This window comes from Cyprinodon variegatus, unplaced genomic scaffold (assembly GCF_000732505.1).
Source record: "Cyprinodon variegatus isolate N-32 unplaced genomic scaffold, C_variegatus-1.0 Scaffold629, whole genome shotgun sequence".
Taxonomy (NCBI): Eukaryota; Metazoa; Chordata; class Actinopteri; order Cyprinodontiformes; family Cyprinodontidae; genus Cyprinodon; species Cyprinodon variegatus.
In genome coordinates, this window is record NW_015151082.1 from 210,636 (window position 1) to 225,489 (window position 14,854).

The window sequence follows — 14,854 nt, forward strand, 5'->3', positions numbered from 1 at the left end:
GAAGGAAGGAAGGAAGGAAGGAAGGAAGGAAGGAAGGAAGGAAGGAAGGAAGGAAGGAAGGAAGGAAGGAAGGAAATACCCAATCAATTCAATTACCCTCATATAATCCAGCTTGTAGTTGGATTATTTTTCCCACTGGATTATCCCCCATTTAATCCTAGCTAACACATAAAGGTTACTTTATACAATAATAATTTATAGCTATTTTACAAAATTTGTTAGTTCTGCTGATAGTAAAAAGTCAGTTTTAACAGATGCCAATTTTATTTGCACACAGAACATTGAAGTTTATAATATTCAGACATGTATTTTTTTTTAATAAACAGCAAAATAATAATTTAGGTGAACAAAAATACAGTTTGGAACCAATCTGTTTAGAGTTGTGTAGGAAAAATCCAAACTAAAGGCATTGTTAAAGCACCAAAGTAAATAGTTTCTAGCTGAGCACAGAGAAGCTGTAACGTCTGGAGATGAATAAATGACAGATGGATGAACATTCGGGATCAAACAGTGATGATGAAGAAGCTTCAGTTTCATCAAGATTCAATAAATTAAGATGAAAGCAAACAAAATTACAAGAAGTTGAGGAGCCGAATGAAATATAACACTCTTAACTTAATTGCAGCTCTAATAGAGAATCTCAATGAGTGACACACCTGTGAACCTTTTCATTCATTTCTAACTGTTGTGGTTTTTACTGTTTCATTTTGTAAAAAGGAATGAAAATCAATAGAGAGGTGCCAAAACAGACAACCATGAAACCGAGACCCACCCAAAAGATGGAAAGAATCCTGCAACCTATGTTCATAAACTAGGAGGAAGCTGCTCATGTCAGCACCAGCTCTACAGGGATGATGGCTGCTGCATGGTAGAACTCTAAAAGGAAGGTAATCCATGACTCCTCAACAGCAAACACTGACTCTTGTTAAATGAAATTAAAATAATTTCTGCTCTGCATTAACTATAAGTGGGACCACCCGCTGAGGTTGTTTTATTCTGGTAATGGGGCATGGCGATTCACGATGGGGGGCTGACGTGGGACCCTCACAGCAGAGGGACAGCTGAAGGTGATAAACAAACATCTCTACGAGGAAAGATGTGGGGGTCTCAAGCTTTGGGATGCTGGTGTTGTCATCACTTCCTTTCAGTGAGAATAAAAAGAACAAGAAAAAAGACCTCTAACGCTCTTTCTCTGTCCCTTTCATGTGAGAAACAATAAAGAATCTGTCTATAAACACCAGTTAAACAACTAAACTAGATTTTGATTTGTAGCATAAAACAGATGGGTGTGAAAAACTTTAGAAATTCACTAAGCAAAATCACCTACAGTGACATAACTGGGAACTAGAGGAACCAGTAATAATGGACATTAGGGAGCCAAATTTTAAAACACGACTCAAGACTTAATTTTATTCGCTGGGTTTTAACACTGGCAGGATTTAGCTGTTGTGACCTTGTTTTATTTCGCTTAAACAAATTCATATTATTGCCTTAATTTATATTTTTATGCTGTATTTTATTTCTTTATTGTGTTTTATTATTTTTTTTTGTAGCTATGACAGCACTTTTTTTCAGTTGTAGCTATTTTAAAGTATAGATGAAGATGATGATGACTTTTGAGGAATTTAAATCAGGCTAAATATTCTCTATTCAGAGGGAGACCTCTGAAGCTATCATATAAAAAAAAGACGGGGTGCCAATTTTTTTTCAGCTTCCAGTGAACCCGTCCAGCCTTTAGCCTGCATGACAACCAGCAGGGAACAAGATAAGTTTCCTAGACAGCTTTAGATCGAAAAATCTTCTAAAAAGGCTTTTTTTTCTTTAAATTAAGTTCAAGACTCGCCTTTTATCTAAATAGATGAAAACAGAAACATACTATTCAAGTTAAGAACAGTAAAAAAAACTGAGCAGAAAACTTTTTGGCATAAAAGCAAAGCAGAGTTTGTTGGAGAAAACATACTGTAGGTATGCAGGGAAATGGGGTAAAACTACTTACTAATAAACAGTTTAAATAACAAAATAGTGTCTTTAAACTCTTGAAATGAGTTTAAATCAATTTCACATCCCCTAGAGGACACATTTTTAGTTCCTTATATTGTTGAATTAGAGTCGGATGAAGACCATTCTTCTGTTCTACTTGTTTCCTTACTTTGAAAAATCATCCTAAAGATGAAAAAACAAAGAAATGCAAAGTCTGTAGTATTACAAAAAAAAAAGTTATGATAGATTTTTATAGAGAATTGGACAATCCATGTTTACATGTTTAAAACATGCCACTTCTTGAATAGGTACAGATGTGAAGCAACAATTGGAGAAAAAAAAAATCCCCACCAAACTTTCAAAAGGATAATGTTTGTTGGGGGAGTTATTATGTGCAGCTCCGGAATGTCTGAGTGCAGGGAGCACACATTGCATTACCATGTGATATTACATTTAACAGATAGAGGCTTCAAGAAGGAAGATTTGGGGTTTATCCATGCAGGTTATCCATGCAGGTTATGTTTGGCTAGAGAGTTTGTGACCAGAGGATAAGAGAATAAAGAGAACAGCGTATGTAGATTTCTCAGTAACCTGTTAATGATAATCTTCCACTTAAAGCACTAGTTAAACACATTTACTAAATACATTTATTTCACCAAACCTCCTTTTCTTAAACACACAAACAAACAAATCTTTAATATCAAATTCCCTTTTTGCTGCCACTTAGTTCCCCCTCATCACGGATCGTACTCTTATTACGTACTTATCTGCATTCTTTAGATATTTCTTTTTTTTTTAAACACACCCTTTACTGGACATGTTAAGCAAAGCACCTAATCTGATTCACCCACATTCTAAGGTAATAAAAAAATGAAGGCATAAACTCCAGGCAGGCAGCCGTGCTCTGACGGGCTTCGTAAAGGAAAGTGCCAGAAACCTACTGCTGCAGAAATAAGAGATCAAATCTACTTCATCTGTAAACACGATGAAAAGAAATAAAGCAGCATTGTTTGGGATTTCTGAAACAGGCCTGCACTGGTTATAGTTTACTATAATTTCTAATTCCCAATTATTTAATTAAATCACCCACACAGATCGTTTTTTTTTTTTTTTTTTTTACATTTCTTTTGTTTTTCAAGCTTTAAGACACCATTTAGCATATTAAAAGCTCAGTCTTTGAGATTCTTTGATGAGATCCTGCCTACATAGAAAGTAGTGGATTTGCACTTAGGTTTAGTATAAGTGAAAAATAAATTTGATGGCACTCGTGAACCGAATGCAATCCTCCCTTGGATGTTCTGTTGATAAATTCTGGGTAAAAGTTTATGGGGCCTTATAAGAGTGTGTGTCGGAGTGTTACTCACAGGCTGCCATGGTCCCAGAGCAGCTGTTGTTGTCCTCCACGCTGACAAAGGGAGGCACACAGGTGGTGGAGCCCAGACCCTGGGTCAGGTAGGGGGCTCCAGGGTAGTAGGAATGCATCCGGTACTGAGGGGACATACTGTGGCCAGGGAGGTGGCCGTCCCCATGAGGCATCTGCTTTACACAAAAAAAAAAGTAATTCAATGTAGAATTAGGGAAACTATTGCTTCGTTTATGTTCTAAGAGTTTTACATAGATATAATTAGATATGCTCTGTTTATTTTGCTCTATATTTGGAAACTTGCTAAGTTTTTCTTCCAAGTGCAGTGCTTTTCAAAGCAATACTATTATAGTACTGTTGTACTATAACATCACCAAAAGTGTCAGTTTTTTTTAGTTCATCAAAAAGCATAAAAAAGGAAAATATTTTCCATTTGAAGGTGAAAAAACATACTTTATAGGAAATAATCATGGCTCCTTATTCAGGAAAATAAAGGTGATAGAAAACTACTATTTTATTATAGCCCTTTAAAGTAAATCAGGACTAGCTAAGGCTAGCGAGGCAAAGATACTCAAAATGTACAAAATAATGAATCTTAAACTTTGGTGTACGACCAGCGGAGACAAGAGTTTTCCTGAACAGGAATGTTTGAAACAAACTTTTTACATAATAAATAAAAAGAATAAAATACAAAGTGACCTTAATGAAGAGAAGATGAGCCCAGAATAGCTAAAGGTACCTCAAGCTTAATAATCTTTACTTCCAGCTGGCTAACACACAAGAACATTGAAGAATAATTTAGAAAAATAAAGAAAATGAAACAAGAACAAGTGCAGTTTTCTACTGTTTCTGTTTTTATCACATCTAATATAGTCAGATTCAAAGTAACTGCAATCAGTGTTAGCAACACAAGCTAATAGAAGTCTGATTTTTAAGCATTTTGACACTAAAGAACAAATAAAAGGAGCAAATAAACTTTTTAAATGCAGTGCAGCCATGTTAGAACACACAAAACTGAAAATGTTTAGCTATTATTTTAGTATTGGTTTTAAATGACAGTTTTACTTTAATATACTGTGGTATTTAGAAAATGTATAGTTTATGTTTTGTAATGAGGTACTTCTAAAGAAAATAAGGGACAAGTTAACTTAAAAAAGCTTACTATTTATCTATTAAAAAACACAAAATAGAAACAAAACAAAAAAAACAAGATTTAAACATATCAACATATTAAGAAAATCTGATAACTTTCATTTTGAAGATGTCTGTGGCTACATGAACAATTTTGATCAGGAAGAAATTCCTTTCTGTTATAAAGGACAACATTTTGTTCTCTCTGTCTGTCCGTCCCCACACAAAGATTATGCTGTTGCTTACCAAAAGGTTCTGTTGGTCAGAAGAAGAAAAACGCAACTAAAATGTTACAAAACACAGATAGCACCAAAAAAAAGTTGAACAAACGTTTTTATGTAAAAAGTTGCAGCAGAAAGCTGCATTCCTTTCAGGAACTGCCACAGCTCAAACACAGATAACATGTATTACAACAATTATTAAATGAAAGAAAAAAAATTAAATCCAGTTTTATTCCTACAGGACATCTACATGCATACCAAGTCATTTATCCCAGGAATAATATTACTGCACATCCCAGAAATGTAAGGACATCAGAAAGAAAACAACACAGGTGATGATTAATTCTAGGAATGATGTGCAACATATGCTGGATTTCTCCAGTCGCTCAGAAACTTTAAAACAAGCTGTCTACTCAGCAGCAAGGCCGTCTCACTCCGGGTTTTCAATTTCATTTTTATGGAATTTGATTTCTGTCAGTCTGTAATATGTCACCCGTATTGTCCACCTCATCAGTTCTCCGACAGCTTTATAAACTGTTATTTAAACGACACTCTGCTCTCGTATTGGGCTGTGAAAAATACAACAGAGATTGGAATGGAGTCTTCAAACTGCACCAAGCTTATCGCTCTCAGGACGCCCAACAAAACTCTTAACAAAACCTGACCACAAAAATCTTTTGTATTTTTCTGGATCCAACCCAGTGTCTGATGCAGATCCACATGGATGAAACTTCCTCCAGGACCTATATGCTATATTGGTGCTGATGTAATAACAAGTCATTTATGTTCAATCCCACACAAAACATCCTTAGATTAACAGGATTAATTGAGCAGGTTGTTTTAATGAAAAAACCTACTGTCCTACGCTGTATCTCTACCATTATCACAATCCCAAACAAATACTACTAATATACGACCAGTTATTGGAGCAAAACAGCTTTGCAAAAAAAGATAAACACCATCTGATACGGAGGTTAATAATATGTAATGCATTCCTGTATAAAATATTTAATATATTACATAATTAGGATGTTTTATTCTTGTTGAATTAGGTCTATGTTCATTGGCTGCAGAATTAGAGATCAGACAGGATCTTCACCTGCTGGTTTATGATGCTCATCTTCGGAAATTAGAGCAGATAAAGGAGCGATAAGTTAAATGTCATTATTTTAGATAAATAGAACCTAAAACATAGTTAAGTGAAGAACTAAAGATATCTTTTCAGATGAACTATGCTGATATGTCTCACATTATATCCCTGTATTGTCCTCCAGCCTCTTGTTTTCATAGATGAAAGACTTTCACCTGAAGATAATCAGGACTCATCATTGCTACAGAAAAAAACTTCTTTAAAAAAAGAATATTTGGATTTCTTACTTCATATATGTTATTTTTTAAATATATCTAAATGAAAATCGATTAGATTTTTAAAAACACACAAGCAAAGCTAAAAAGGCTGTGATTTAGTGATCTAGCCCTACAGCAGCATGCAGATCAGTCATCAGCAAAACACTTCCTACATTTATTGCATGTTTTCCATGTTCCTATAAAATGCTTAGAGAAAGCTTGGTTGATCAGTTATTAAAACATTTGAATTATTGCACACATTTAAATTCTCATGATAAAATTAATTCATTTGTCTCTCTGGCATGAGGACAGAAAGCAATGTGCAGCGCATGTTCCCACCAATAAAGGTTTCCATACACATAAAGCCCTTCTTATAAACTAATTGTTGACTTTGGGGGGAGGCTTTCCTACCACCTTGAAAGTGCCTGTCTTCTTATCTGGCACCATCTTCTGTCTGGAAGCTCTGTCCCACCCTTATTTTACATCATCCACCTGCATGACAACCAGGCACCGAGAGCACGGAGTGCAGTAGGTAGATGGCCTTACAGTGATAACAAGCACATGGTTTCCTCTGGGGCTGGGTGTTAGAAAGGGATAAGCTCAGAGCTCAAGTTTACTTCCTAAATAAAACTACAAAGACTGGATTATCTATATAGATTTTAATTTACAGATCTACTCCATGTAGTGCATAACTGAAGCAGATGGGAAATTATTCATGGCTTTAACAGTTACTATTACATAAATGCTGATAAGTGTGACATAGTATCTTTTTCTACAGTTAACATTTTTCTTTCCATCATAGTTCAGGCTCAGCTTGACAACAGGGAGAGTATATCTGGATATCATTCATAATTTTAATAATTAAGCATTATCATTTTATTTACTGCAGTTAAGGTCTGGACATAAGCTCCATCCATCTTCCAACTTCAAATCTGACCTAGTTACCGATGACTTTTGAAGATAATCATCCCGATAGCAGAATAGTGCCACCACCAAGTTTCGAAAATGGTGTATTTAGGGTGCAGTATATATTCCCATGGGAATCAGAGTGGTAGAAGGAAATGTTTTGGTAGTTCTGCATCATATTTTGATTATTTTGGTGTTCTGTGTGGTATATTTAAAGCTTAGGACACCTCTTTCTAACTTTACCCGTCTTAACACTTTTTTCTAACTTTATTCCTGACCTATCTGGTGTATCTGGGTCTTCATGATGCAGTTTCTTCAAAATCTAAAACACTTCTGAGAACCTACAGCAGGCAGATTACACCTAGATTAAAATCAGACAAAGGTAGACGACCACAATTTAAAGATGTGCTAATTCAACCAGGCCCTTAATTCACCTTAGCCTCCTGGGTGTCCTATTAGATCATTGAGGGACATTGCCTCTCATTCAGTTTCATGCACTATACTGGGTTTGTCCGTTCAGGTCCACAGATGATCAAATACAATTAATTAATAGGGAAAAAAATAGTCATTCTTGAGTTTATTTAGCCTTTTAGAGAGTTTTTACAGCCAAGCTGCCTGTAGATTAGTATCCCACACAAACTGAAGAATCATATTGTAGAGGTCAGAATTTGAACGACATCCAGCTGTGATGTTACATTTTTAAGACTGATTTTTTGCTGAGAAATGTCCTATTAACGTGTTTTTAAGGTAAGTTGAAAACAATAACTAATAACTAAACTAACTAATTTAGAACTTATATTTAGGCTAGAAGACAGTTTTAGATACCAGACCACTAGTTGGTGCAGGAAACAGCAGTGAACGCCACGTCCACTCAGCCTTCTGTGTCTCGCTCGCTGACTTAAAGCTGTTAGCTCACAATGAAAGCATCAGCTTTGTGTTTGCATTTATTATGCAAACTCTTGTGTTCAATTTTTTTTTTAAATGAACTAAACACCGGTGAAAAAATCTCAGTAAGTTCAAGATGTATGAATACGTTTGTAATTACATAACAATTAAAGTAATTAAACAGACGTATCTAGCGATGCAGCTCCTGAATGGATGAAATGTAGATAATACGTGTTTTTTTTTTTGTTTTTTTTATGTCCTCAAAAAACTGAAACTTTATAAATTAAGAGAAGATATAAATGTCTAACAGCATTGTATGCTCTGCACAAGAAACAGTTTTCTCCAAATAAAAAGATAAACTCTTAAATACTCTGTCAGGGATAACACCTGAGGTATGATTTACTAAAGCTGAAATATAGTGAAATAAATTGTCTCTTTTTAGACAAGTAAAAAAAAAAAAAAAGAAGTGTTAAAGGAAATGTCCATCTTTTTCCTGCCTGCTGTGTGTTTACGGTACTAATATAATGCAAAAATAATAAACCCTGAAATTACAAAAAGAGTGGCCCCTATATTTAGAGAATCGTGGCCCGTAACCCCTTCAAACTGACAAAAAAAAATCATAAATCACAAAGGAGGATGGCTAAATTATGCTAAAGTGTGCTAACTGATTAGCATTAATGTGCTCACTTTCTTCCCTAAGCGCTGAGGCATGGCGGTTTGTTCTTCTGCCGACAGACAATACCATTAACCTTTGCAATTCAGCCTCTGCAGGGTGGCAGAGGCACTGACCCCTAAACTAGATGTTGCTACTGAGGGAAACTGAAGGGAGTTGAGGAGAGGTGGAAAAAATGATCTTCATAAAAATAAAACAAAATGCAAACCACATCATCAGGGATTGGGGGAAGAGTTATAGTTAGAATCTAGTTCATGCATAATATCATCTCCTTTGACACAATAGAGATACATTTCAGCATAAATCAAGAGGATGCGCAGACGGGTAAAGGAGGGAGGGAGCCATAGTGTTCGCTATAAGATGCTCTTTCTGAGGACAGGTTCAAATAAATACCTCACAGCAAGTATGTTAACCAGAAACTTGGAAAACCAATTTAAAATTCAGGTTTCTAAGCTTTAAAATCAAGTATGAACAATATTTTTAAAATACTTTTCCTATAACTGTGTGATTTAGGTTTGCTCTTATTTATACTATTATTTATTGGCCTATTCTTTATTAAAATTTAATTTTTTAACCCTTGAAATTCTGCAGTTTTTTTGTTGTCTAAAAAGAGGCATCAGACAACACACAAGCACTTTAAGAGGTCGTTGTTCACCATACTGACCCAGCTTGTTAAAAAAATGAAGCAACAAGCTACAGCCAAAAAATAAATAAATAAATAATACTTTTAACAGTCTAAAAGATTTAAGGTTTACTTTGCTGTGACAAGCATAAAGCAGCACATTTATGCTGGCAGTGCTAAATATCTAATTTTGTCAAAGAATTTATTCTAAAATGAAACCCCCCTTAATTTTGTGTTTATGGTTCAGGCAAGCTATGCAATAATGTTTTGTTTCATCACTGTTTTTTTATGCTATGTAGCGTGTATAATAAAGGTTCTACTATATGAAATGTATTCATTTATATATTGATACTACAAAGCATGGAAAAAAACAAAACATTTAAAGAAAAATAAAGATACGCATTTTTCTGGTTTCTCTGGTTCCATTTAAAGTGACTTAAACCATAACAGGATAACCAGCTCTGGGGATACAGATGAAATGGGCCCTGAAAGCTGCGTACGCTGAACTCCACAGAAAGGTTGTGATTTATACAAAAAAAAGAAAAAAACATTTCTTTACCATCACATTCCTCTTTCTTGATGATTAACGGGTTCAATCATAACACAGATCAATATATAAATGCAACAAAGTGTGAGGAATTAACATAAACTGCAGTAAACGCAGAAAAACGTCCAAACCACCTGTTCGTGAGGTTGGGCGATGGATGATAACTATGACTTTGGAAATAGGAGGATAAGAAGGTGAACACATTTTCTAGGGATTGTGGAATGGTGCTGACAAAACACAGTTAAATATAACCCTTAAAATAAGTAGTTGTAAATTCAATTTAACTAGATTGAAAAGATTTAAATTGTTTTTAAAGTTCATCTCCTGAACAGAATAAACTAGCTTCACATCTCCAGTTCTCATTTATAGATAGTTTTTCTGAGAAACAATTTGAAAATGTAAAGAAATAACCAATATATCTGTTTTTTTTAGCAGGGATAGCTTAGTTATAGTGAAGCATGAAAAGTGAATAGAGGGACTATTTTTGCCTTTGAATACTTTATTTTAAAGAAGAGGGTTTTTGGATTCATTTCTTCACAAGAAGTCGAGGGAAGCTTAGCGGAATCCGGTGGGTCAGAGCTGAATCAGCTTGAGCAGCTTGGTTCAAGGCGCCCTGATTTAGCGATGCCTGAAGCTGCTGCTGAAGAGGCAGCAGAGGACAGAAGGAGAACCTGAACGCTACACTAGAAAAAATCTAAATCTAGATAACTCATTTTTTCTTAAAATAAGTGTAGTTTTTCTTAGATTGAGGAGGTAAAAGATACATCTTACCAATGGAACAAGTCTTATTTCAAGTGCAGAGTAAAAATCCTCATTCCATTGGCAAACTATCTCCTTTACCTTCTCAAATTAAGGGTAAATACACTTCATTTAAGAAATCTGTACTTAATTCTAGATCATTTGTTCCAGTGCAAGCTATGCTGATTAACAGCTGTGCCTGCGACACAGGCATGTACCAGCATGTAGCATTTAAACCACCCAACTAGAAATATCTTACATGAAAAAAAAAAACAACAGTAACATGAAAAATAGCACCATATAAGCCCAGTTTATAAGGTATAAATACAAAGAATAAGTTAATTTTGGAGTCAGATACACTCTAAATAACTTCAGATCAGAGAATAAGACCATTATACCCCTCCACACCCCCAAATTAGCCCTCCTAAGGTCTTCAGATCAAGTTCTTTTTCTTTTGTCTTCATATTTGTTCTTCTCTTGTTAATACTGGATACACATCTCTAATACTCATATACACTCATGGTTAGAGGTTCCAATGAAGGTTAAAGGACTCTACTTTACTCATGAGAATCCTCTTCTGGCTCCAGATGACCAATAGTGACCATGTAATACTGAGGTACCCAGCTGTGACTGTGTGGGGCTAAATATCCCCCTACTAAGCCTTTAATGACGGGTTAGGTCTTAGAGTCAAGCTGGAGTGGTTACTATGGGTTACCTGGTACTGTTGATAGTTGTAAAGATTGCCATAATATGTGGGGAAGCGCGAAGGCTGGTAGAAGTTGTAGTAAGGAGTTTCCAGAAGGAGGTCAGGCGCTCCGTCGGTATGAGGCCGAACAGCAGCTGAGGAGCTGGAAGGTGGTGAAGAGACACCTCCTGGAAAAAGAAACAACAAATAAACTGTATTGTTCGAGGCCATTCTTTCTATATAACATATTGCTGCGCTTTAAGTGAACTTATTAGGATCCATCTAAAAAATCCTCAAAGGTTGAATAAATGTTTGTGCATTTATGTGCAGAGCTTCTGCTTATCCTGTCCAATTTAAAATTAAACGGCGCCATCTTCTGGTGGCCGTCATGTTTAGTTTTATATCTGAAAAGACAAGAAAACTTAAAATTGAGTTGCATCGTTTTTTATGCCACTCAGTTTTACATTCATATGCAAAGAAACAGCAGTCTCCCTTCCTCTGTGGAGGACACCTGTCATACCAGCTATCTGAAACTGAATTTCATTAATAATAAAGTTTATTCATCAAAATTACAATACACAGCTGAACTACATCCCTCTCTTTTTCACATGAATGACTTCTCAATTATATTCCAATGTATCTATATGGACCTGTATGATAAAAAATGGATACTTATTCTAGGATGAAAAGTACAAGATAATTACTGGCTATCTGGTGTACTTTGCTTATCAGCAAGGCCACATTCTTCCCAGGAAGACCCTGTTCTTCTGGTTTTAACACAAGAGACAAAATGCATCACTGTGTCCAAAGATATGACATCTTTTGTCCCAGCATGTCTTTTCATCACTGAGTGCTTGACTCCTTTCCCAGCATAAATTCTCACTGTTTTGAGGACAGAAAAGGGAGGAATTGAATGGCCTTGACAGTGATGATCAGCCCATATCACAAGTTACCACACTAAAATGATCAAAAACGGCTTTCTGTTTTACCTTAATAAATACATTTTTAAATATTTATAGATCTTAATTTGTTTTACAACTTTTACACTGTTTTCCAGGTACAGTGCACAGTCCTCCTGCACAAATATGTTAGTGAATCAAAGTGAAAATTAACTAAGTGATGTTTGCTTTTAAATTACACATGTGTTGAATTGTATTTCTTCATTGTAGTTTATTTTTTAAAGTAGGCTAATCAGGCTTTTAGCTAGGAATATTTCATAACGTTTACACCTTGGTGAATCACATCTTCAGGCTTTGTGCAGCATATTTTTCCCTGGAAGATGTTGAAATTTAGACTACCTGAAATGCTATTTCCTGCATTTTGAAGTGGAATGCAGCTAACTTTTTGTCTTTGCTACAAAACTACATTTGTCCTGATTAATGGAAGTATGTGTGCTTGACTAGAGGTGGAAATTTCATACGGAAGACATGAGATAATTTTTAGGTACAATATTATGTTTCATTAGTGAATTTCTCCGCTGTGAGATCAATAAAGCTCATCTAATTCATACGTTAATTAACACAATCACAAAGTGTAATGTTCTGCTCACACTGCTATTTGAGCTGCAAAAAAACGTCTGATGCTTTATTTTTTATGCTTGTCCATATTAAGGTCAGATAAGCCTCAAATGCATCTTTGATGCTCCTGAAGCGCGTCCCGTAAAGTGCATACAGATGCATCTGATGCTTCTGCTGCTCCTGCGTTCAATAATAATAATAATAATACATTTTATTTGAAAGCGCCTTATCAAAACACCCAAGGACACTGTACAGGCAGATAAAACATTAAAAACAGGAAGCTAAAAAGTACAAGCATAAGGATGCCACAGAAAACAAAACAGCAGGAAGTAAAATAAAGCCAAAGGAAGAAAAGGAAGAAAACAATATTGGAGTGATGCATATGAACTAGATGGGATAAGACTGTCTGAACAGGAAAGTTTTGAGTCTGGATTTGAAAAGAGGGAAGGAGTCCAGAGTACGGAGATCTGGAGGGAGGGAGTTCCAGAGGTGGGGAGCAGAGCGACTAAATGCCCGGTTCCCCATTTTGACAAGACGGGCCGAGGGAACGGAGAGCTGGAAGGTGTGGGAGGATCGTAGGGAGCGGGTGGGGGTTTTAACGTGAAGGAGATCTGAGATGTAAGATGGAGCCAAGCTGTGGAGGGCCTTGAATGTAATTAGCACAGAGCGGCTTTGCTATATTTGCTGTGATAAGTGGGTAAAAAGTAGCTCTGATACAGGGTTTCTACAACATAAGACAATTTAAATTCAAGACTTTTTAAGACTTTTTTCATCCCTTGAAATAAAACTTTAAAACCAACTTCAGAATAAACACAAGAAAACCTGGTTGCGACAAATTTAACCTGAGGCTTATTTTAACATAAACCATTACTTTCTGGCCCAGTAGGAATGTTTACAATTTTGAAAAACTTTCCATATAGGAACAAACCAAAAAAAAAAACCCACTAATAACAGATACATTTTTAATAACTAATGAATGGAATTCACAAACTTTGTTTTGATCCCTACTCAAAGTCCATAATAGCTCTGCTTTCATTGTAGGCGAACCACCAAACATTATCTGGAGATTTGGTGCTACTGGTGCTCTTTTTGACGTCGGAAATGCTGTAGAGGCCTTGCAGAGACAAGGGTGCAACAGAACTGAGAAATACCTGCTGCTTCTCTGTAACTTGATTTTGGCGCTTTGTTTTTCACCATGGTGCTTTTTTTCGCTATTCCACATTGAATTTACACTTCCCCACGTTGTCCAGATAAAAAGTTATTGGCGCATCACCCTAAGGTCTGCAACATTGTTTTTATTGGTTCTGCAGTCAGGATGGAAATAATAATGGTTACAGCTAAGCCGTTCAGTAGATGTCAAAAAATGATTGTGAATTATTTAAATTTTTGATATGAATTACAAAAATAAAATCCTATTTATGACTTGGTGACAATTTTTAGACCTATGCTATGAAAGACTGATTTAAGTACCAATTAAGGCCTTATTTTTATACTGAACAATTCAATGCCCTTTAAGACTTTTTAATGAACCGCAGGAACCCTGTTATATGTTTTTTGATGTGAGAAAGTCAACCTCAAAACATTATCTGTGCAGTCAGTTCATCAAGACTCCGATCCTGCCTAAAAATATTTAGCTGTGGGTTGAGCGCCGGTCCCCATATACCGGCTGTGCGCTGTTACTGGGAATCTAGCAACAGCTGCCTCAGGTAGGATCACGTGTACTACTACCTGTTCTACTTTTTTGGGATGACTATGACCCGGATGACTGAGAATCTTTATCAGTATAAAATCAAACATATTTTGCCAGCAGGTTAACATTTTAAGTTAATTTAGACATTAATAAACAGTTTCAGTAAAGTGATTTTAACTCTGCATCAGCAGTGCTGTGTCTGTCTTCCTGCAGTTTACAGATCAGCTTCTCTGATTGGTTGATGTTGCACGTCAAGCAGCAAAAATTCTAATTTTCCAACTCCAGCATCTGCTGCTTGTGAATTTTTTAACATTTGAGCAAAGTTTAGCTAAAAGCCTAATGAGGAAGAATTTGACAGTGAAGGATAATAGAGCATGATATACATTAGGGGTGGAATGGTTCACAAAATCCACGGTTCGGTTCGGTTCACGGTTTCGTGGTCACGGTTTTCGGTTCGGTATATGTTGATTGTTCCCCCGAAATCCCATAAAAAATTAATGAAATTAATGAAAAAATCCAAAAAAATTAATGAATTGTAATTATTTTTAA

The 14,854-nt window shown here is 35.7% G+C and overlaps 1 protein-coding gene across 1 annotated transcript in view; it reads right to left on the bottom strand.

Annotated features, from left to right (window-relative positions):
• Nucleotides 1-14,854, bottom strand: part of LOC107096508 (doublesex- and mab-3-related transcription factor 1Y-like) — a 33,446-nt gene that overhangs the window by 14,099 nt on the left and 4,493 nt on the right. The window contains 3 exon segments of the mRNA XM_015393185.1: nucleotides 3,345-3,519; nucleotides 6,457-6,534; nucleotides 11,129-11,286. Coding sequence (XP_015248671.1) covers nucleotides 3,345-3,519; nucleotides 6,457-6,534; nucleotides 11,129-11,286 — 411 coding nt within the window.